The 23,731-nt window shown below is 38.4% G+C and overlaps 2 protein-coding genes and 1 long non-coding RNA gene across 3 annotated transcripts in view; 1 reads left to right on the top strand and 2 right to left on the bottom strand.

The window, feature by feature from the left end:
- The first annotated feature begins 450 nt into the window (after positions 1 to 450).
- LOC130921498 (uncharacterized) lies at positions 451 to 12,132 on the top strand. Its single transcript, XR_009064365.1, has 3 exons — positions 451 to 7,535; positions 11,603 to 11,648; positions 11,731 to 12,132. It is a non-coding gene; the product is annotated as an uncharacterized LOC130921498 (long non-coding RNA).
- Positions 11,330 to 18,601, bottom strand: otop1 (otopetrin 1). Its single transcript, XM_057845472.1, has 6 exons — positions 17,291 to 18,601; positions 16,891 to 17,027; positions 16,622 to 16,680; positions 16,378 to 16,508; positions 13,100 to 14,007; positions 11,330 to 11,897 (listed from the first exon to the last, which is right to left on the bottom strand). Exons 1-6 carry the CDS (start codon positions 17,673 to 17,675, stop codon positions 11,727 to 11,729), a joined length of 1,791 nt encoding a protein of 596 aa, XP_057701455.1. The 5' UTR covers positions 17,676 to 18,601; the 3' UTR covers positions 11,330 to 11,726.
- Positions 18,602 to 19,980: 1,379 nt separating this feature from the next.
- Positions 19,981 to 23,731, bottom strand: part of tmem128 (transmembrane protein 128) — a 19,418-nt gene continuing 15,667 nt past the window's right edge. The window contains exon 5 of the mRNA XM_057845477.1: positions 19,981 to 22,863. The gene's annotated coding sequence lies outside the window, so the exon portion shown is untranslated. The remainder of the gene's footprint in view (positions 22,864 to 23,731) is intronic.

The following is a 23,731-nucleotide window of genomic DNA, read 5'->3' as shown; positions in this document are numbered from 1 at the left end:
GATGAAAAGTTTCATTTCGATGCGCACATATGGTGTCCGGACGGTGAATATTATTTGAACGTTTCCTTGGCAGTATACAGCATTCTTACAGTGTGAATTTGAGAATTGTAAATGTTGACTACTGTGAAGATAGCACAAGGAAACTGAATTATCATTTGTTGTGTAATTTTCTCGAGTTCCACCTAGTGCATAGTGATACAGTTATCCCTCGTTTTTCGCAGTTAATAGGGACCAGAAGCCACCGCGATAAGTGAAAAAAACCGCGAAGTAGCGCCCCCCCCCATTTTTTTTTTTTTTTTTTTTTGTTGTTGTTGTTGTTGTGTGTTCAATGTATTGATTCAGATTTATTATTGAAAAAAAGATACATATAAGACATGTTTTTTCACTTTTTTTCTCTAGGTATAATTTTTTTAAAAAACTATGTATATTTTATATATATATATATATATGTGTGTGTGTGATTTTTTTTTTAAAACGTGCCAAAACCACTGCAGTATATTTAAAACAAAACAACAACAACAACAAAAAACAACAACTAGCTGGATACAAGTATCGTATATACTGTAACTTCATGTTTTTATTTCATGTTTTACAAGTGCTCAATGTGACCACCAACAGCGGCACGGACAACATCAATCCGATATGAAAATTACTCCCAAACGCCCTTCAGCATATCCTAGTCCACTGTGTTGATTGCAGCTTTTATTCGAGCTTTCAAGTCATTGATCTTTACTGGCAACAGTGGAACAAAAACTGTCTTTAACATACCCTCACAGGATATCCAGTTAAAGTTAACAATGATTGACAGATGTTAAGGTTTGATCTTGCCAGATATGCTTGGAAGCCAAAGCTCTTTTTTTAATTATACTTTGGGGGAAAAAGTGGGAAAAACATGTCTTTTATGTATTTCTTTCCAATGCTAAATCTGAATACATTGAACACACAAAAATGTTTTTTAAGCACTTCACATGTAATAATTATGATAAATTTTAAATATGTTACTGTCCAACCGAATTATTTTTAAACAAGAAAAAATAGACGCCAAATGCATTTTTAAAAAAAAAGCTTGTCTTTATTAAATGCTTCATTGAGTGAGTCCGCTCAGATCAACTCAATTTGATCGCTTACACACAATGAGTTGCAACAGCAACTTTTTAAATGATGTTGACACATGTGGCGCTTTTAAGTCTCAGCTTACCAGCGGCTCTGGCAAGATCAAAGCTTAGTTTTCTGTCAATCATCGTTAACTTTTTAAATAAAAAAAAAAAAAACTCCAGTTATACTGCCTGAACATCAAACAGCATGGAGAGGACAGGAGGGAGGAAGGGAGAGTGAGACTACGCGATCGGCTCGGGACAGCTCGTCTGTATTTATTTTTTAAGTGGAAAAAAAAATCTGCGATGGACTGATGGCGCAAAGTTTGAAGCGCGAAGTATCGAGGGATCACTGTATATTTATATCTTCTGTCTGGGGTCATTAAGAACTAATGGGATTATGCTGAGTAAAATTCAACATATTTCCTGGTAAGAACATTAATCTGTTCTATTATTATTAATTGAAGGGCATTAGACATTGCAGAGTTAGTACTTAAATACAGAATGCAAATTTCACATATCTATAAAAAGTAATAATAATAAATGAATTTTAAAATATATAAAAAGTTCCAAATGAACTACGACCACCCGTTTCACAACCTAACCAACTCATCTGCTCAGAAACTTGATAAGTACAAGCATAAAAAGCGTGCATGCCCTCTACTGGCTAACTCAGAACAAAATAACAAAAATAACTGCAATTAATTAAGCATCTGTTAGACAAAAGTAATAATAAAAATCAGGCTTTGAGGATCGATGTGAATACATCCCTAAAATACACCTGCCAAAGTTCATCGTGACCCGTTCCCGGTGGAGTATCAATTCTTAAGTCTGCAATGAATTAATCTGATTAATCAAGACAGAGAAGAAAAATGGGGCTCCAAGAATTGACGCATATAAATTTCATTCGAGCCATTCACGAATAACGGAGGAATAGCATTTTTAGTGTCCACACCAAGGACAAAAACAAGAACAACAAAGCGAGCCCTTCCCCTGGGGGGTCTAGTAAAAATCAAAACAGTGCCATGCTATCCCAATCTTGATAATCATACAAGGATTTAGTGCATGGATGTCTCGGACAAAAAGGCAACCCCCAATTATTTTGTAGGAAATTCAGATGTTTTGTTTTGCTATCGGAAGATTTTTATCCATTTTGGATCTAAACCATGTATAGCTCAATCCGCTTTTGGACAATAGCTTAATGAAATGCAGCGCTTGACGTTATTTGTTTGTCTTGCTGTTCCTCTGTTTCGTAAACAGTAAAGTAGATTTGCCAACTGCAAAGATTCCCACAGTCAGGCCAGCCAACTTACCTCCCCTCCTTTACGCACTGCGTTAGAGCCGGGATGTGAGTAAGCCGACAACATTTCTGACAAGCTGAACAATGAATTGTTCTTTCACTGCGGCAGAAGGTTTATCAAACTGTGGGCTTCGATTTTACACTGAGCATGTCAATTACTGAGTGAATTCAGAGTATATACAGTAGGTCATTCCTGAATTGGAGGACATTTTTTGCCTCTACCCTAAAATTATATATGAAATAATCCACAACAAAAAGAAACATTTGTAAATAGTAAATTTCCTGAATCAAAATATGACTATAGCTTTGCAGCAATAGTGATTCATTGATGTTATTTAGAATGCAAAATAATTTTTGCATTGATGCCCTTTTAACCCTTAGATGCACAAGTTACTGGACCCTACACTCTTCCATGAGTGGGTCAAAAATGACCCATATTAGAACCAATGTGTTTTTATGCCATTTTGTTGAAGAATAGTCACTTGTATATTAATTAGTATGATATTTAGGGCCACACAAGAATGATTTCATGCTTGAAATATCTTTATGATTCAATTTTTGGAGAAAAAAAAAAAAATAAAATACAAAAAATAAATAAACAGAACAGCAATAGACTTCATCCTTCCTTGGATTTTATCATCAATGATAAAGAGCTCCCATGCATCTTTTTGGTGAGACAGCAGTGCTAAGCCCTTTTCTGATGATATTGTGGCTCTGTGTTCTGCCATGGGTGGGTGGTAATTCTCTCTAGTAAGAGCCCTACCAACTCATTCTGTTGGCCATGAATTGGACACTTTCTTCTTCAGAGGACACATAAGTGGAATCTTATGAGTCAGATTGATCCTGTTCAGTGGGATTTCCAGGTGGACAACTGCCACTGCCACCTGGACAATAGTCTGGGTCCTCATCATCAGAAATTTCAGACACTTGAGTCCAACCCCGTCACTGCCGCTCCATCATCCAACATCTGTAGGACCATTTCAGCTGAAAATCCAGCACAAATCCGATTTTTTCGTGTTTTTCCGACTCGACTGAACGGGAAAAGTCGCATAAAAGTGGACCATTTTCAAATTTTCACTTTCGTATGTGGTTAAAATCCCCTCCGGGCCACATTTTGCCAGAATGTGGCTGCGGTCCGAACTGTCAAGTCCCCCAAATTGGAATTCATGCAGCAATTAACATCAGCAAAGCGCAAGAGAGACAGGGTGCTACAGTAGCGGTGCAGCTGTCCATTAGCGTTAGCGCCTAGGTTGAACGCGGCTTTTGGGGAAGGAGCGGGCTTGACAACATTCATAAAAAAATAAAATGGGTTGAGAATAAGCTTGACAATGCTCGGTTTTCTCTCTGCTCCAATGCTCCTGCGCATGCGGGCCAGTTTGCTCAGCGCATCTCATACTGCGAATTCGAGCGCATGTGTGATACTTGAACAGGCTCAATGGACAAAGGCAGTCTGAACGGGTTCGCCAAAAAAACAGATATGACAAAAAAAATCAGAATTTTGCATTAGGACCTGCGGTATGAACCAAGCCTTTGTTAGCTAGCTAGTTATGAAGTAGGTTAATTTGTTGATAAATAATAATAAAGAGTCCTGAAAGACACACAACATACTATATGGACATAATACTTAAAGTACACGTATCAGCTCTTACTGTGTAAAATAATCTTCTTAAGGGATGTCACTTTTTACATACCTAGTCTGTGTGGTCCACGGTAAATTTATTCCTGACAGCCAAAATTGATAAGAATGAAAAATTCCCATTGGATTCCATAGAAAATGCATGTGGGTCATTTTTGATCCACTTGTGGAAGCTTAGGGTAGTAATACAAAAATGACAATTCCTTCAAATGTATAAAAAGTTCATCAAAAATTTGAATGGCATTATATCAAAAACATGTTTTTTGAGGAATACCTGGAATATGAATTGATAACAATTTTTCATTCCGAAGATATTTCAAGAAAACAACCTCACCGGGTCATTTTTGACCCGCTTGTGCATCTAAGGGTTAAGATGAATTTTCCCGTGTCCCAGATGACACAGGATGTAAAATATAATCAATCCCAAAAAAAACTTTCAAATTAGCCTTTTTGTATCATTGTCTTCGCTGTAATGAACTTATGACCTTACGATCGTCTGTGTTGTATCTCAACGCATATGATGTTAATCAAATATTTTAAGCCAACAAAAGAGAAAATGAGATGCACAACTCATCAGAAATTACATCATGAAAGTATAGCTACAATAGACCGTGGTATGTCATCACATGGGTTAGTAGTTTGTGCAGCGGGAAAAAAGTGAACTTTGAGCTAAAACTAACAATATCCTTTACAATCCTGTTACTGTACTGTAGGAGCCATGTTGTCTTTAGCATTGATGTTGATTTTTTTTATAGGCTTACTGTCTCTTTGCTTATGAGCCTGGTTATCTTCCTTTGCATATTGTTTGACTGTCTAGGCATATTTTCTGTTGACCGTTCTTTCACGTCTGCGCATTATTGTTTTTTGTTTTTTTGTTTTTGTTTTTTTTTTTTATTAACTGAACCGCAATCAGTTCGTAAAGCATCGTTTGAATTTGATTTGGAACAAACACTTTAAACTTTACGTTCGGTTGATTTGGAGTGATTCAATGAGTCAAGAAACCCTGCGCCTTTTAAGTCTCTCTGTGGCTATTTTCAAAATAGTCCCCACATGTACTATAGAACTAAGTCGCTAGAAAATAAAATCTTTCATTAAAAACAGCATAAGTGTGTGCTAGACAAAACATTTTTACCTACTAAATGATCTGCACACCAAATAAATCAGTACCTACTATGGGTGTAACGGTACATGTATTTGTATTGAACCGTTTCGGTACGGGGTGCTCGGTTCGGAACAGAGGCGTACGGAATGAGTTTCTGACGTAATGTAACCCTTACTTTTCGAGGCTGTGAGTCGATCGGGTTACAGTTTCTTTGTGTAGATCACATTTACTCCGTCTTCTCTACTATAATGAGGACCAACACGGTAGGACAGTATATAACCCAGAAACATCAACGGCGCGACAACGTGGCCACCGCGAGAACGCAGTGAAAGAGCGTTAAAGTTAATCAGCCATTGCACACCAGTCGCAGTGCGTCCCAGAAGCGGCTCAACGCGACGCACGTGAAAAAAAAAACGGCAGAGTTCATTATTTGACGCGAGACGTGGCCCTCCTGCGTCAATACTACTAGCTAGGATCGGGCAGACCGGAAGTCACTCGTGTAAAAATACGGTGGATCAGGTCGATTTTCAAACTAATATGCAATCGTAACCCACTTTTTGAGTCCATCATATCTCTTGAGTGGTAGATCGGGGCACAGTTGACTTGTCTTTGTTGATTTACTGCTATCTTCTCTGCTATAATAATAACCAACACGGCCCCGTGTTCAATACAAAACCCTCCAACCACAACAAAATAAGTAGGAACTAATATTCACATAGGAACTAAAGTTATACAACATAAAATATACAATATAAATGAATACTACATCACATTTGTAAAATATAAACACATAATAAAATAAATAATAGCCCATTTAAATAAATTGAAATGAGCTAAAACGCCTGTAATTAAATAATAAGAATAATACACAGATCCTGCTTACACAATTTATTAATTTGTGGCGCTTCAACTTGAGAAAATCCACCAATAAAGCTTTTGAAAACCGTTCATAAGAAAAAAAAAAAAGATTCATTTAGGCATTTCATTTGTAAAATACATGTTAAAATCTTTGTCGTTGGGTTTGCTTTTCTCTTTAGCACAGGACTTTTTTCTTCTTTCTTTCAGAAAGAAAGCTGACCAATACGTGGGGTCTGAAAGGCAAATTGTTGTTGGATTATTATCTTTAAATACTTGCTACTTTTTTAGCAGAATTCTAGCGTTGTATGGGCTAATGTTCCTATTGTTGAAAGCACAAAAGTGTGTAATAAACAACTAGCACATTTATATTTTGCATTTTGTTTTCTTACTGTACCGAAAATGAACCGAACCGTGACCTCAAAACCGAGGTACGTACCAAACTGAGATTTTTGTGTACCGTTACAACCCTACCTACTGTACCATAAATGTTGAAATGACTTAGATTCTGTGACATTTCTGCCTTGTGGTGTGTTGGGAGACCTTTTCAATGTAAAATATGAGCCTTGGCTCAGTTAATGTTGGGAATCACGGCCTGAAGAAAACATGAGACCAGTGGAAATCTGTCCATGGTGTTGAATCTGATATTTGATTTACTTCAGTCCTCAATGAGACACCCTAAAAAGATTTTTTTTTTTACAGATGGAGGTCAAACAGGCAAAAGCAAGGTTTGTTTTTGTTTGCACTGGATGCCTGCAGGTGAGTCACTTTCACACCTAGAGTGAACAGTGAGAGGGGACACGCAATGAACGAAGCTCTGCGTCAAATATGTGCGTCCGCGCCAAGGCAGAGGCCAAGTTACCGGCTTGGCCCACGTCACAGCTATTTTTAGACCCGTCTGTGTGCTTGTCAGATCGGTCTGACACTACATCAAAATAATCCCCCGGACACCCAGTGCCAAATTCTCCGGAGTAACCTAATCTCGGATGCAATGTCAAGAGGCAGCACACACACGATGAGGCAAACAAATTCAAATGAAATTGTGAATGATAGGGGTTGTGAATGGGTCATTGAAATAAATTGTATAGATCTGAAACGTTTAATTGGATCAGAAAGCTGCAACCATTTTAGGAAATGCACAGGAATTCACCTTTTCCTTGTTTGTCCTCAATTAGAATTTGACTATTATGATTTGTATCTAGTTACAGATAACAAAAATAACCCTGTGGAACCAGAAGATAACCATCACAACATTGTCATTGCAAAAAATTATAAACACGTTTTCTCAAAGTATTTGGTTAGGGCTTTATACAGCTTTTCTACACAATCCCCAGTGATACATTTTATAAAGCCAAAAACTTTATGGTCACGTTTTAGTAACAGTGTTCTGATTCCATGTACCAGATTTTATTTGTGTGCAGCACTAGAATTGGGATGGAGCGGATTGAACGGTGACTCGTGGCATCGTGAATACATGGCGACATCGTGTGGCTGGAATAATGACTGTTCAATCAGAGTTGACAACCGGAACAACAGATTTGACAACCAGTAAGCAGCCAGTATATGAATAAAAACGATTCTTTATTTTCTCACTACTGTACACATACTTTCATTTCAGCACCAATTCACGTAATTTTCACAAAAATCATGTCCCAGTCAAAGACGGAATGATGATATTGATCCTAAATATATACAAAGATGTCAAACATGGAATATTTTCACAGAAAAACAAGTGTATGTTTATGTTGGCACTTGATGACATGGTGTGTAGCACCAGAATGAGAACTTTCACTGGACATCAATTTACTGCAAAGACATTATAGCCCTCTGAACCCCCAACAGGATTTAAAAGGTTGTTGTCATTTCTTAGCAGTATATTGACACCCTCACTGTGTGGTGAATAGAAATAATATTACTAATGTTGACGAATGTTTGTTCACCATGAATGCAGCTAGTCCAAATATCAACCCTTTAAAAGAAAACACATTGAACAGTTCCTGTTGCACTTGTGTTTCACCAGGATATTGAAAAATAAAATTTAAACCTATTTACTTTAAGTAGTTTCGAAAACAATAACTTTAAAGGATTCTGATATATTTCACCTACAAGCAAGCAGCATATGTGAACAATGGTCAACATGTTTTCTCCTGATAAAATACAGTATAAATTTCACATTTTCAGTTTGGATGGTATAGGACCTTGCACCCAAATACGTTGCAATGCAAATTATAATCTCCACTGAAACCAAAAATTAAAACTGTGCTGTAACATTTTGAGAACTATTCTTCCATGCAGCAATATTATCTGAGCTAAGAAGGAGCAGTTCAAATTATTTTTGTAGGAACCTTTTTGTCACTGTTTGTCTGTATAAACACAAAGTGTTAAAAAAAAAATAACTCAGAGACAGAAAATTCTTGGACATGCAAATGACCTTAAACCTAAGCAAGATATGTTATTGTATATGGTACTGAGCTGAGATTTGATTCCACAAAACCAGAGTATATGGAACCTTTACAAGAATTATGTAAGAACATCATCCATAAATATGCATATTCCAAATGCTGATCAACTTTGGTTCAAAGGGTGCACATTTGCCCATTCATGTATAAATACAGTGCTATGAGACAGTTGTTTTGGTATTTCTTCAGTATATACAGTGGGCCAAATAAGTATTTTAGTCAACCACCAATTGTGCAAGTTCTCGTACTTGAACAGATTAGAGAGGCCTGTAGTTATCAACATGGGTAAACCTCAACCATGAGAGACAGAATGTGGGAGAGAAAAAAAACTGAAAATCACATTGTTTGATTTTTAAAGAATTTATTTCCAAATTAGAGTGGAAAACAAGCATTTGGTCACCTACAAACAAGCAAGATTTCAGGCTGTCAAAGAGGTCTACTTCTAACGAGGTCTAACGAGGCTTCATTTATTAATGACACCTGTTTTAACTCATTATCGGTATAAAAGACACCTGTCCACAATCTCAGTCAGTCACACTCCAAACTCCACTATGGCCATGACCAAAGAGCTCTCGATGGACACCAGAGACAAAATTGTAGAGACCTGCACCAGGCTGGGAAGACTGAATCTGCAATAGGTAAAACGCTTGGTGTAAAGAAATCAACTGTGGGAGCAATTATTAGAAAATGGAAGACATACAATACCACTGATAATCTCCCTCGATCTGGGCCTCCATGCAAGATCTTACCCCGTGGCGTCAAAATGATAAGAACGGTGAGCAAAAATCCCAGAACCACACGGGGGGACCTAGTGAATGACCTACAGAGAGCTGGGACCACAGTAACAAAGGCTACTATCAGTAACACAATGCGCCGCCAGAGACTCAAATCCTGCACAGCCAGACGTGTCCCCCTGCTGAAGCCAGTTTACGTCCAGGCCCGTCTGCGGTTCGCTAGAGAGCATTTGGATGATCCAGAAGAGGACTGGTAGAATGTGTTATGGTCAGATTACACCAAAATAGAACTTTTTGGTAGAAACACAGGTTCTCGTGTTTGGAGGAGAAAGAATACTGAATTGCATCCGAAGAACATCATACCCACTGTGAAGCATGGGTATGGTTTGGGGGCTTTGGGGCTGTTTTTCTGCAAACGGACCAGGACGACTGATCTGTGTAAAGGAAAGAATGAATGGGGCCATGTATCAAGAGATTTTGAGTGAAAATCTCCTTCCATCAGCAAGGGCATTGAAGATGAGACGTGGCTGAGTCTTTCAGCATGACAATGATCCCAAACACACAGCCAGGGCAACAAAGGAGTGGCTTCATAGAAAGCATTTCAAGGTCCTGGAGTGGCCTAGCCAGTCTCCAGCTCACAACCCCATAGAAAATCTGTGGAGGGAGTTGAAAGTCTGTGTTGCCCAATGACAGCCCCAAAACATCACTGCTCTAGAGGAGATCTGCATGGAGGCATGGGCCAAAATACCAGCAACAATGTGTGAAAAGCTTGTGAAGAGTTACAGAAAACGTTTGGCCTCCGTTATTGCCAACGAAGGGTACATAACAAAGTATTGAGATGAACTTTTGGTATTGACCAAATACTTATTTTCCACCATGATTTGCAAATAAATTCGTTAAAAATCAAACAATGTGATTTTCTTGTTTTTCCACATTCTGTCTCTCATGGTTGAGGTTTAGCCATGTTAACAATTACAGGCCTCTCTAATATTTTCAAGTGGGAGAACTTGCACAATTAGTGGTTGACTAAATACTTACAGTGCCTTGCAAAAGTATTCGGCCCCCTTGAATCTTGCAACCTTTCGCCACATTTCAGGCTTCAAACATAAAGATATGAAATTTAAATTTTTTGTCAAGAATCAACAACAAGTGGGACATAATCGTGAAGTGGAACAACATTTATTGGATAATTTAAACTTTTTTAACAAATAAAAACCTGAAAAGTGGGGCGTGCAATATTATTTGGCCCCTTTACTTTCAGTGCAGCAAACTCACTCCAGAAGTTCAGTGAGGATCTCTGAATGATTCAATGTTGTCCTAAATGATCGATGATGATAAATAGAATCCACCTGTGTGTAATCAAGTCTCCGTATAAATGCACCTGCTCTGTGATAGTCTCAGGGTTCTGTTTAAAGTGCAGAGAGCATTATGAAAACCAAGGAACACACCAGGCAGGTCCGAGATACTGTTGTGGAGAAGTTTAAAGCCGGATTTGGATACAAAAAGATTTCCCAACCTTTAAACATCTCAAGGACCACTGTGCAAGCCATCATCTCTTCATCATCATTTCTTCAGCAGGGACAGGGAAGATGGTTAAAATTGACGGGAAGATGGATGCAGCCAAATACAGGAACATTCTGGAAGAAAACCTGTTGGTATCTGCACAAGACCTGAGACTGGGACGGAGATTTATCTTCCAACAGGACAATGATCCAAAACATAAAGCCAAATCTACAATGGAATGGTTCAAAAATAAACGTATCCAGGTGTTAGAATGGCCAAGTCAAAGTCCAGACCTGAATCCAATCGAGAATCTGTGGAAAGAGCTGAAGACTGCTGTTCACAAACACTCTCCATCCAACCTCACTGAGCTCGAGCTGTTTTGCAAGGAAGAATGGGCAAGAATGTCAGTCTCTCGATGTGCAAAACTGATAGAAACATACCCCAAGCGACTTGCAGCTGTAATTGGAGCAAAAGGTGGCGCTACAAAGTATTAACGCAAGGGGGCCGAATAATATTGCACGCCCCACTTTTCAGTTTTTTATTTGTTAAAAAAGTTTAAATTATCCAATAAATTTTGTTCCACTTCACGATTGTGTCCCACTTGTTGTTGATTCTTGACAAAAAATTTAAATTTTATATCTTTATGTTTGAAGCCTGAAATGTGGCGAAAGGTTGCAAGGTTCTAGGGGGCCGAATACTTTTGCAAGGCACTGTATTTGCCCCACTGTACCCAGGTGCACATAATATGCACATTATATACAAAGAATTTATAAAACCAAATTTACTGAACTGTGGCAATAGAAAACAAAAAGCTTCAGATATTGTATGAAGTTTTTTGTTGTTTTTTTTTTTTAAACTTACATGTGCATTGAAATTCTTCAAGGGACACAGGTTAATATGGGGAATTGTTCATTTTCAGGAATACAGAAAGTTATCTTTGGTGCCATGGCTTACTTTCAAGTCTGGTGAGTGTTTGAGCATTGCTAGGAAACACTCAGAGTCGTCAGCATTGGCAAGTCTTATTGTGCATTACTGTGTTTCTGTTAGACACGACGGAAGACCTCAAACAGAGAAGCAACCGAGTGCATGCGATAGAATAGGTTTAAAGGAACTGCAAAGTTGAGTGTTGTAGTCCATATGCTGAAACCAAAAGCCTCCTGTTCCAGCCCATTCTCATACTGCGGCCGACAGCCAAAGGCGGGGAGGATCCAAAGCTAGGAAGAACACAGTTTCTTAGTATCAGGCTGTCATTGCTACCTATGATAATGAAGAAAACTAAAGTTACTTTATCCTGTGTAACATCCCAGGAAGTTTAGAACAAAAAAACTGCTTATACTTGTGTAAAAGTAGTCAAAACTTGGACTCTTTCGTAGAAGTAAAAGAACACCTGGACTGAGAAATAACTGCCTCCTTTTTTTTTTTTTTTCTTTTTTTTTTTCTAAGAACAGTAAGGCGTATCTATAGTTTACCAATGAGCTGGAAAACAAAGACACCCTTTCATTGAGATACAGCTCAACATGGGAAAACTGATATCTTGGCTCGGTCAGATAGCATCAAAATTCACCATAAGCGCTTTTACTCATCTATTCTTCCAGAACTTGATTAACCTTGTTGTGTCAAAATGTCAGTTCACAGTCAATAACGGCCCAATTACTGGTGGGAAAAGTCAGGAAGTCTACACTTTCGTGCAAAAAACTATTTATGAATAGCATACACTTGTGCTTACAGAGTAAATATGATGGCATGGAGATAAATACTACCACATGGATGGAAGAACCACCTGGCTCCAACACTCATACATAGACAGAAAGAAAAAACAGAGGGAGCTCTTTCCTTTTCTAAAATCTCTTTTACTCCCTTATCTGCTGAAACTCATGTTTGCTGGTGTACCGTATTTTTTGGACTATAAGTCGCACCTGAGTATAAGTCGCACCAGCCCAAAAATGCGCAATGAAGAGGAAAAAAATAAACATACAAGTCGCTCCAGAGTGTAAATCGCACCCCCAGCCAAACTATGAAAAAAAACTACAACGTGTAGTCCGAAAAATACGGTACTCAGACGAATGAAATAAAACTATTACTTCAGTGTAATGTTGTAGTACAAGGGTAACAAGAAATTATTTTGATGCAAGTTGAGTTGTATTTAGACAAAAATAGTGTTTTGGCGCTGCATTTTGGTAAGTGGGTCTCAAAAGATAATTTAAAAGTGAATTGAGGAGTTTCATTTACACAATGGTGACATTTTGTAGCATACGGGTAATCATATTCCTTTTACGAGAGTCAGTCAGTCACAGATTTTCATATCACTTATAAGGGGTCAGTCCGGCATTATCAATGCGAATTGTGGGGGTTCATGGTTCATAGACTTTGCCACATATAAACTGAAAATGATCAGAAAATGACATTGTTTGCTTACCGAGATGTTGCACATAATCAGGAAGACAGCAATGTTCTTTAGGATTTGCCTCTTGAGGTTTGGAGTTTTGGCCACTTGGTTTCCAAAAGGCGTTGCCACATCAGATGGCTTCCCTGGACATTTGTACACCTGTCCACTCTCTTCCTGCTCGTTCTCCATAGCAACACAAGCCCTGTCCGGTGTGTCATAAGCTCGGTTGAAGATTCCATTGTAAGGTGGGGCCAAAGATGAAGTCACTGAGAAGATTTCAGGCGAAGCTACTAATTCGGGGTCACACCGCCCAGCATTGTCCTGCTGGCGGTAGAGAGATTCTATGATAAAGAGGTTTTGGATGCACTTCTCCAATACAACAAGCAGAGAATAGATCAAATTGGTCCAGCGGTAAGGGGGACTGCTGGTGGCTCCCAGCACAGCTACTATGCTGCACCAGGACATGAACCAGGAGCCAATAGAGGATCCAAAAAGCAGCTCTGTATCCAGCTGCCTTGAGGGGTTCTTAGAAACGTCCGGTGGTATGTGATCTGCTCGATATATAAGCAAACCTGAAGCACAGGCAGAGCACATAAACACCAGCATGACAATGCCATAGATGTAGAACATGGAAATTGCTGACCGCCGTGTTTGAACTGAACCCTCTACGTGTGTTATGTAAACCACCAGAATCCCAATGGTGCTTGCGAGGGCAATTAGACCCAGAATGGGGCCTAGGGTCAGACCTTGAGTTTTGGTAGCCAACCGTTTCTGATTAGAAGAAAGGTCAATTGTCCTTCCAATGTTCTTCCACATAACAAAAAGCATAGCGGAGACAAAGATGTGGTATTCAATGTTGAAGGGATAGAGATAGTAGAGACTGTTGGAGAACATAGAACATGTGCTGGTGGTGCAGTTACACTGAGGCTCGTTGTGAACTGCAAAGACAAAAACAAAATGGTTTCAAGATGACAATGTCAATTTTACATTTTTAAATTGAAGATACATAATACACAGCAATTACCAAAATTTTGGGACTATAAGCCCCTACGTTTTTCCCCTAATTTTGAATCCTGTGGCTTATTTGTTGATTTATTTGGGTTAATAGGTAACACATTTGACAGCGGCGTCATAAGACCGTCATAATTATGAAATGACACTATCATGGGCATTGATGAATGCTTATAACGGTTGTCATTTAGTGTCATCTGGCAAATTATGTCACTAACTCCGTTTATGTCAAGCTCGGATCTTTTACATCCATTCAAATGTGAGATAATTTGCGGGATAACACAAAAGGACATCTGTCATAAGCATTCATTAATGCTCGTAGCAGTGTCATGACATAGTTACGATGGTGTTATGGCGGCACTGTCAAATAAAGTGTTACCAAATACCATAACTAGCAATTAATAAAACAACTAGAACAGTAACTGAAGAAATAATTAGCACAGAACATGAATTTTGATTGTAATTTATATCTGTAGCGCTGCGATGCATGCTAGGAGGCATGTTGGACGACAACAGTGTTGACAGCAGGTGGCAGCAGAGGTTGACTGTCTCCCCACAGGGAGCAGGGATGGCCAAATGAAGCTTCTTGAAGCAAAGAAGCTTTGCAGCCAATTAGTTCAACGCTTCATGGGGTTCATTTGGTCTTACGACAGTCTTATAATGCCACTGTCAAATAAAGTTTTACCGGTTAATATCTTTTGGTGTATATATCCCATGATACAGTGAGGACCGCTGCAGTTTATATTCCAGTGCGGCTTATCTATGAACAAATGCTGTTTTCCTGACAAATTTGGTGGGTGGCGGCTTATAGTCAGGTGCGCCTTATAGTCCAAAAATTACAGTATGTTTGTTTTAAATGGCTAGTCATCAAGTGATAATGTGCAGCTCTTGTTCTCCTGAGCTTTTGCTAGGAATTAATACAGGTAACACAACAGACATACAGGGTAATACATTTAAAACTATATAATGGTATATATAATTGAACTGTCACAGAAAAGTTATATTTAAGCATAATTTCAAAGGCATTGTCTGCTTGGCAAAATGCAGTGTATTAAGCTGAGTAAGAATTAAGTCATTACCAGCATATAACCTCCTCCTTAAATTACGTAAACCCATTTTATCTACTGTATGATGATGCTTCTCTCAATTTTGTACTTGAGCATAGCCAGAAGTGATTATACAGAATTTGGTAACACTTTTTTTTGACGTTCCTTAAAACATTGTCATAAGACTGTCATATGTGACTAATGCTTTGAAATAAAAATTGTTATTATCATGACATGACATTTGTCTTGAACATGAATGAATGCTTATGACATGTCGGTAAGTGTTGTAATGTAAACTTTGAAACAATGTCAACTTTGCATTAAAAGTGACACAATTTATTGAATGACACTTATTGACATCTGTCATCGGCTTTTTGACAGGTGTCATGTCATGATTATGACCTGTCCCATGACAATGTCACAAGAAGTCTAAGAAGCCTTCAAATAAAGTATACCCAGTATTTCTTCTCATATTATCAAAGGTCCCCTTCCATCAAGTTTGTTATTTTTTTTAATCTCTAATTAGGCTTGATTGATTTCATCAGGAAGATAATTTGGGTTGGAAATGCCCAGAAAGAGAACGGTTTTAATGAGAATAAAGTCAACTAAGTTCTCCTTTAACAGGCCCTATTTAACATGCCGCAAAATGTCCCCATTTTATTTTAAAATTCCAAACTTTACACTTCATTGACTGTATCTTAATTAAGCACTATCCTGCTATGATAGTACCTTTGCTCTCCAAAGATCCTCTTCACAAACTTAGCCATAACCCCCACCTACACCAAGCTCTCTCCCCCCGAGGGTCACCACTACTGAGCTGCTCTCTTTAATTAAAAAGGGAACAACAGTCAGGGTGCAGCCAGCCTCACAGTCAGCCGGATATGAGGAGGAGTACCTAAAGCCCACAACCCTCAGCTTAGATGTATCAGTTACTGTAATTGCAGCACCCTTGAGAGTAAGCAGCCTGGGATAAAGCCGTGTGAGGTCAAGAAGGGGGTTGCCAAGGAGGGTGGCAGTGACTCAAGTGTGTAGAAAATGCAGGGGAGGGAACCTCAGCACGAGCAACATAGTGCATCTCCTGAAACCTAATCAAGAAACGTTTGACACAAATCAGACCCTCCGGGCTGGCAAGCTCACCTGGCTTCCTTTCGCAAACCCTTCTTTTTTCTTGCAACGAATGAGAGGTGCTCTCAATTGAACTATTGTACTTTTCTTCCATGTACCAGCCAACAATCGACCTCTGGCCCTTACCTATAGTGAGGTTTTCATATCCCAGCGCAGAGAGCCTTCTCTTATGGTTGTTCAAGAAGTGCTCGGCTTCTGACATCACACCACTGGACCAGAGGAGAAGGTTAGTAAAAACTGCATGGATTACACCAAATCTGTGGTAGCAAAGTTTGGAAAACAAGGCATGAATTTTACTGATAAGAATTTTGAATAACAGTTCCACAGTCACATTGCAGAATGTCCAATTCATACAGAAAAAGACGCATACCTCTCTAATGTTTCAAAGCTTTTAATGACATCCTTGATGTGAAACCAGAGAAAGTGCACCTATAAAGAACAACATACACTCACTTGAGATCAAGGACTGATAAAAATCTGAAAAATGATTATCAAAGCTATATTTCTCATTATATTGTCAAACATGCTCACATGGTCTGACCTTAACTTACAAAGAGCACATTATAGTAATACCTACTAAACTATCATTGGGAACACTGTTCAAGTATTATCATTTCATGAACATTAAATCATCTTTACCTGTGATATGGTATGACTTGCATGGATGACAGGATAAACCCCGAGAATGGCCGACACACAACCTTGATATCCAACATAATATCCGATTCGGAACACGTCCATGATCATTGAAAGGAGTGCAAGAAGAGTCAAACCACCTAATGGGAAGATAACAAATGAAGTAATCCATCATCGACCTGCAGTATTCAATGCTTGTCATCTGTAGCAAAAAAGTGACTATTTTGACTCAGCAACGAAATGTTTTCATATGTACCTGTTAAAAAAAGGAAATTGACAGTATATGACAGTATGACAGTTTATTGCAGATAGCTGAAAAATGTACCCTCCTTACTATAAGTACAAGATTGGTTGTGACCAGGTTCTTCATGCAAGTATCCATAGTTGACAATGCCAAACTCACCTCTGATCCAGCATGTGGTGGCATGGACATCCTTCTCTGTGCGTGTGTTCTTATGTCTGCGCCGCACCATCATGTACCACAGCATCCAGACGAGCTGGAGTATCATGAGGCAGGTGAGAAAAGACAACAGGTGATCTTCCTTGACAGATGGGTTGTGGTGGGCCAGGGCCAGCATGAGCGCCGCTCCAATCAGCAGCACATTGGTCCCATATTGTCCACTCAGAATCTCTGCGTTCTTCCTCGGGTAATCCTCTGCCAAATTCAGTTTCAGTTTTGTCCAAATTGTTTTTTCGTTCTCTGAGCTGGAAGACGATGAGGAGCTGTTGCAGTATTTGTTCAGGCACATAACATCCAAGCTGTTGTGTTCTACCATTGTGGGAGACATGACTCTATTGCTTGTGGGGAAATCAGGAGAGTCAGAGCTACGTGATGGAGGTAAATGGCTATCAGGTGCAGTCTTGTATTGTAATTGTATTGTATTGAAGTTTCACGTTTGAATACCCTAACTTTGTTATTTATGTTTCTGGCAACTTTCACTTTTACTCCACTACATTTCCCAAGTAAAATGTAAACTTTTTCCTATGCATTGTCTTCATTCATTTCTACAATATATGTCTCCAGAGAAAACGTGAAAATATACCACTGAGTAGAAAGGATGAAATAGTTGCCCGAGAGATACAACACAAACCGATGGAACTGAAGATGGAAACACCTAATGCTGACTATGCTCCTCACACATCTCGGCAGCAGATGCTGAATAGGATGAGCACATGTCTGGACTTTGTTTAGGCATCTGGGGAAGGTACATGCCAGGGTAATATGTGAAAACTACCTTTGCTCATCAGTCTACATGCTGATGAAGTAAATGAAATAAATACAAATATGCAATTACATTTCTTACTTAAGTAGACTACTGCGTGAGATCTGGTACTTTAAAAATATGTATTACAATTACCACTCCACAAAGTAACTTTAACCAAAGTGGTGCTTTTACTCATGTATTGCTTGTAAGTAGACAATTGATGCAAGACAGCCGGTAGCCCTCCAAAAGTGCTCTTTCTGCGGCCACGCTCACTTGTAAGAGGTCGTTGGTACTTCAGTCGTTCAAAAGAAAAAAGTATCCTTGCATGGAAAAAATGCACAGAGATTGCTCGTAGCATCTGACGATTTGTGATCACAAACACGGAATTATCCACACTTGGAAAAATAGAATTAAGTCCACGTTGATTATGTCCCTGTGAGTGTGCGGCATTCTTCCCATTTGTCGTTCAAGGGTTTCACGCAGTCCTTTTAACGAGGTGAAGTACGAGTAACTGTTCCAAAAACGCTTCAAACTGGCTAAAAGTCGTCCAGCTCCGGTTGCACACTGACTTGTGATGGTCATGGTAGTAGATCGCAAGGCTTTCAAAACTGGGGGCGGAGGGGGGGGTGAGGAGCGGATGTATAATAGTGTGCGTGTGAGTGGACATCAGCGGGTGTGTTTTAAATTTGACTAACGAATGGGGATATATTTGAGAAGTGAATGGTGGGGTGCTCATTAAATCCCTTTTCATCAATCATTTATTTCTAATCCTTAAAATGCGAGAGCATGCGTGATTAATTAATCATTCATTGTCAAGTTGCGTAGTTGCTAGACTAGTTGTAAATGTCTTACACACATATGGTCTACTCCGATTTCTCACGTTGTTGTCCATTCGGCCATTTGGCAAATAATTGTGAATTAGTGAAGATGGATTTTATAGTGGTGTTTAAAAGTGTTTGGGCCTTGCTCAGTAGGTCATTACGCATGCCCTTGCCTTACTAATGCGTCATTACGCATGTCCACTTGCGTGACCGCAAGATATGGTTAGTGTATTACTGCTTAATTTGACATCGTTTGCCCGGTTCTTGCCTTGAATTGATATAATATCTAAACAAAATAAATAGATAATGGCAGCAACGACGAGTGATCTGGTTTCCCAGATTCGTGTGTCAACGTGCCGCTATGATTGATTATCTAATCATTGTTAATTGTCGCTCTCAATGGGGAAAACACGACATCCACTCATTGTCCTACATGTTGATTACATTTAAAACTGATTAGATCAGCGTTTATTTTCAAGCTTTTATATTCATTTAACACATTATAAGGCAGGGATTGCAATAAACGCAGTGGCTGGCAAAATAGGTGGTCAGGGCTCAGTTCTTTACGATACAGTTCAAGTCAATTGTTGTCTAGTGAAATCATGAATCACTCAAGGTGTTACTGTAGTTTGTGTAAAATTTGCATTAATATTTTTGGTACCTATATGCACTTGCCCGTGATGCATTAGGATAAACTAAAGACTAATAAAACATGGAGGCAAATAGCAAATTGTAATCCTTGTCTGTTGCAGATTTATAGGTATTTTGACTGAGTATTACTGTAACTGTTTTTCAGATGTTTCACTTGCACTCTCTGTTCAAAAGCAGAGGCGTGGTAGTTTCTATCCTTACCTGATCAAAATCCGCTCACAATTGACGAATGATGTGAGGAGAAAAAAAGCAAATATTAAGTAAAACCAAACTCAGTTGAGACTAGGCATGTGCCGGTATGATATTCTGACCGGATAACTTTCAACCAAAATATCACGGTTTCACAGTATTGGAATTACAGCTCTAAAATGTGTTACTTTGAGACATCTGGGTTAAAATTTAAGAAAAAAAAAAAGCCATTGAACAGGATTTTTATTCTTCAAAACATTAGCAAATTGCAACATAAGTATTATGTTAAGTTGAAATACATTTTAAAAAAATATTCTACAAAAAATTAAAATAAATGCAGTCCTTTAGGTGAGCCTAAATCCATAGCCACATCTCAACATTATGACCATCAGAACAAAAATAATTGTTTTTCTATAAAAAGCTTGTGCGTATGGTCATATCATGTTTACATTTTACACACAATCTTTCTCAACACCTACCGTTGCCAGAGAAAAAAAAAAAAACATTTTACCATTGCTAGACACACTAAACATGATGAAGTTAACTCTCGTAGGTGGTGGGAAACGTTCATGACAGTGTTTACAAACATTTTGTATAAATGCGAATCAAATTGGAGTTATTGCCTAATCGGCAGCCACCCTCCACAAACATATTTTTCATGTCGGTTGGCCCTCCTACTCTCTGAGCCGCAGCCATCTGTAACTTTTCTGTAGCTGAAGTATTCCCTTACCAGAGATTTAGTCATTTTTCGATAGGGGAAAAAGTTCAGGAGTTTCACCTCCTCCAGCCATCGTGTAGCACAGCTGACTCACTCACACTGAGCAACAACCGGTGGGGGAGGGTTGGGCCTTACAGCTGCAAGTGAGGGATTTCTCAATGCAATTTTTGGACATAGAAAATAGCTAAAACCTTCGTGACGGTATGACGGAAATTTTTTGGGGTTTTGAAACCTTGACGTTTTCATACCACGGTATAACTTGAAACCGGTAAACGGCACATGTCTAGTTGAGATACAGTGGAACGTGAACAAATTAAATCTGACACTTCAGTTATTTCCCCATACGTCATTACTAAGACAATTGTTTTAACATTCCCAGCCCCAGGACGACCGTGGTGAATGCCTGAGTACACTCTCATTCATCAAAGTATTTTCATTCTCAGAGCATTTATCAAAAATGGACTGTTCATGTTGTCTTATATGTTTTGCCTCTCATCTGAGCAGTTAAGGCCAAAAGGCCTAATTAGAATCATGGGTGTGATATATCGATAGGGTGATATATCGTGATATTTTGTATCCCAATAGGTTACCGATATGCTCCCGCCAAGAATTGAGATATCATTACAAAATGGAGAGATTTTCCAGTACAAAAGTGTCTGTTAAGCATGACACTCATTTGTTTACTAGAATGTTGCTAGAGTATAATTTACACAATTTAGAAACGTTGCACTGAAATATCATCAATTCAACATTGTCTTTAATAGTACCGTCACAGAATATCCTAGATTATGTCCTGACCCATGTACCAATAATTGATGTGACACCATATCATGAGATTTTTTTCCCCAAATATAAAAATGTGTTCATCTTTATTATTGAAGAAACAAAAATACACTTGCTGGAGCATTGACATTCTTCAACACAAACTTCATGTTATTAAATAATATGTGTTTTTGCTTAGTTGTAACTTCAAAAATCTTGCGGCTCAGAATTCAGTACAAAGTATATTCAATATTTTAAAAAACGAAACCAAAAAAAGTCATTAAAATCATCATCATCATACAGATTGGAAAATAACAAGGGTCCCATTTCACAAAATGACGGACAAACATCACACTAGGTAAACGGTCTTCCGGCATAATTTAATTCCAATTATAGTCAACTCTTCTCTGCCAGTATCACCATCAGGAGAGCACTTAACTCATTCACCACCAAACATCAAGTCACAAGACATCCCCTTCTTTCAAGCAGCACAGAATATTGTGTTTTATGGTTACATGAACACACAAACTTACAAAAAGAAAGATTAGATTCCCATCTTTCAACATAAAAAAAAAAGTTTGTTTTCACTCCTTTTTGTTCTTTAGTTATGTTTAGTTGAACATCATAAAAAACATTGCTATATGTCTTTGGTATTCATTCATTCAATCATGCATTCATTCATTTTCCATACTGCTTTTCCTAACAAGGGTTGCGGGGTGCTGGAGCCTATTGAATAAGTTAAAACTACAGCGTTTATTCACAAATTCGCTGGATGTTACTTAAAGATGTACACAAATATGACAGTCAACCAGCTAGTTAGATAATTAGTGCACATCTACTTGCCAACCGCGTAGTCGTGCTCTCTAGCTCCTTTTGGAACACCGGCCTTTTTTTTGTTTTGTCCTTTTATTAGGTTTTTGAGCATCCACCTTTTCTTGCAGTTTTTTTGGGAGGGGGGGTGGGAGGGCTGTGGTGAGTGGCAACAGCTCCATTGCTCTAGTCCACAGCCCAGCATTCCCATCTTTGTAATGATAATACATAATAAAGGCGCGATCACAGTCTCCCACTCCAAATGTATGTAGCTATGTAGGACATGAATTCAAGTAAAAAAAAAAACAGGGAAAAGCATTGAAGGGATTGCATACTGAATATATTAATTGACAAACCTCAAGAATGCAAGATACATTTGATTTACTTGATCATCGCTCACGAGTTATTATCATGGCACTGTTGATTACGTTTTTTTTCTCCACGTAACCATCAATGAAATAGATCTTGCATTATAAGACTTGTCTATTAATATGTTCTGTGTGGGAGTTTTTAGGGTTTTTTTACGTCTTTATAACTAGCCACTGAGAAATCTTGACTTGTCAAGTTGTGAAAATGTCTGTAATTGTTATATATATATACAGTATATATACTGTATGTATAATTGGACATGATGCAATCGTCCTCTGAAAATATTACAAATCTTTAAAGGTCCACATGCGAATTCCTTGTGAATAGTCTTTGGAAAACCTGATCGGAAGTCACCTTACTTAGCGGAAGTGGCGAACCAGGAAGTTGTGAAATAGGCTTATTGCTAGATATCATCAAGCTGGCTGAATGTTGGAGTGTTCTTCATCTTCACCTATGTGATATAGGGGAGATAGAAACAGTAAATAAATTGAACAAATCGAGGGTGCTTTTCTAAAAAAACTGTTGTGCAAATGCATCTTTTTAAACATTGTCACTGATGTATGGTTTGGAACACACTGCAGTACAGGTAGTCCTCGGGTTACGAAGTACCCGAATTAAGTGATTTCGACTTTACGACGCCGGAGTCTCGTCCGCCATTTTTTCTTCAGTCTTTTTTTTTTTTTTTTTAGTCGTGTAAAGAGTACCTTATTGTACCTCACAGTATCTTATTTTTTACTTTATTAATATGATTGTTCTGCCCTTTAGCAAAATGTGTATTTTATTTAAATGTTGACTTTTGTTTTGTCATGCATGCTTTAGTTTTGACTAAGGAAGTGTAGAGCAGGTAGTACTTCCACATGTGAGAAAGCGCGAATGTACACACGAAGAAGAACATATTCGCATGTATACATAAGGAAGAGCGCATTTGCTCCGACAAAGAAGTCGTGTAGCCGAGTGAGGGAGAGAGGGGAAAGATTACAGCTTAGCTCGCTGTCTAGCTGGGACTTACCTCTAACGTGTTGGCAAGAACAGTACAATAACGTATAATTAGGGCTATCAAACGATTAAAATTTTTTATCGAGTTAATCACACCTTAAAAAATAATTAATCGTAATTAATCGCAATTCAAACAAACCATCTCTAAAATATGCCATATTTTTCAGTAAATTATTGTTGGAATGGAAAGATATGACAAGACGGATTTATACATTCAACATACTGTACATAAGTGCTGTATTTGTTTATTATAACAATAAATCCACAAGATGGCATTAACATTATTAGCATTCTTTCTGTGAAAGAGATCCACAGATAGAAAG

This window comes from Corythoichthys intestinalis, chromosome 9, assembly GCF_030265065.1.
Source record: "Corythoichthys intestinalis isolate RoL2023-P3 chromosome 9, ASM3026506v1, whole genome shotgun sequence".
Taxonomy (NCBI): Eukaryota; Metazoa; Chordata; class Actinopteri; order Syngnathiformes; family Syngnathidae; genus Corythoichthys; species Corythoichthys intestinalis.
This window is presented reverse-complemented; position numbering and strand designations above follow the sequence as displayed.

Coding starts and splice junctions, on each gene's coding strand:
- otop1 (XM_057845472.1), bottom strand. CDS start 17,675: ATGTCTCCCACAATGGTAGAACACAACAGCTTGGATGTTATGTGCCTG. Junction 14,008..16,377: donor ATATGAAAACCTCACTATAG/GTAAGGGCCAGA, acceptor TTGTCTTTGCAG/TTCACAACGAGCCTCAGTGT. Junction 11,898..13,099: donor TGATTATGTGCAACATCTCG/GTAAGCAAACAA, acceptor TGTTCTTCCTAG/CTTTGGATCCTCCCCGCCTT.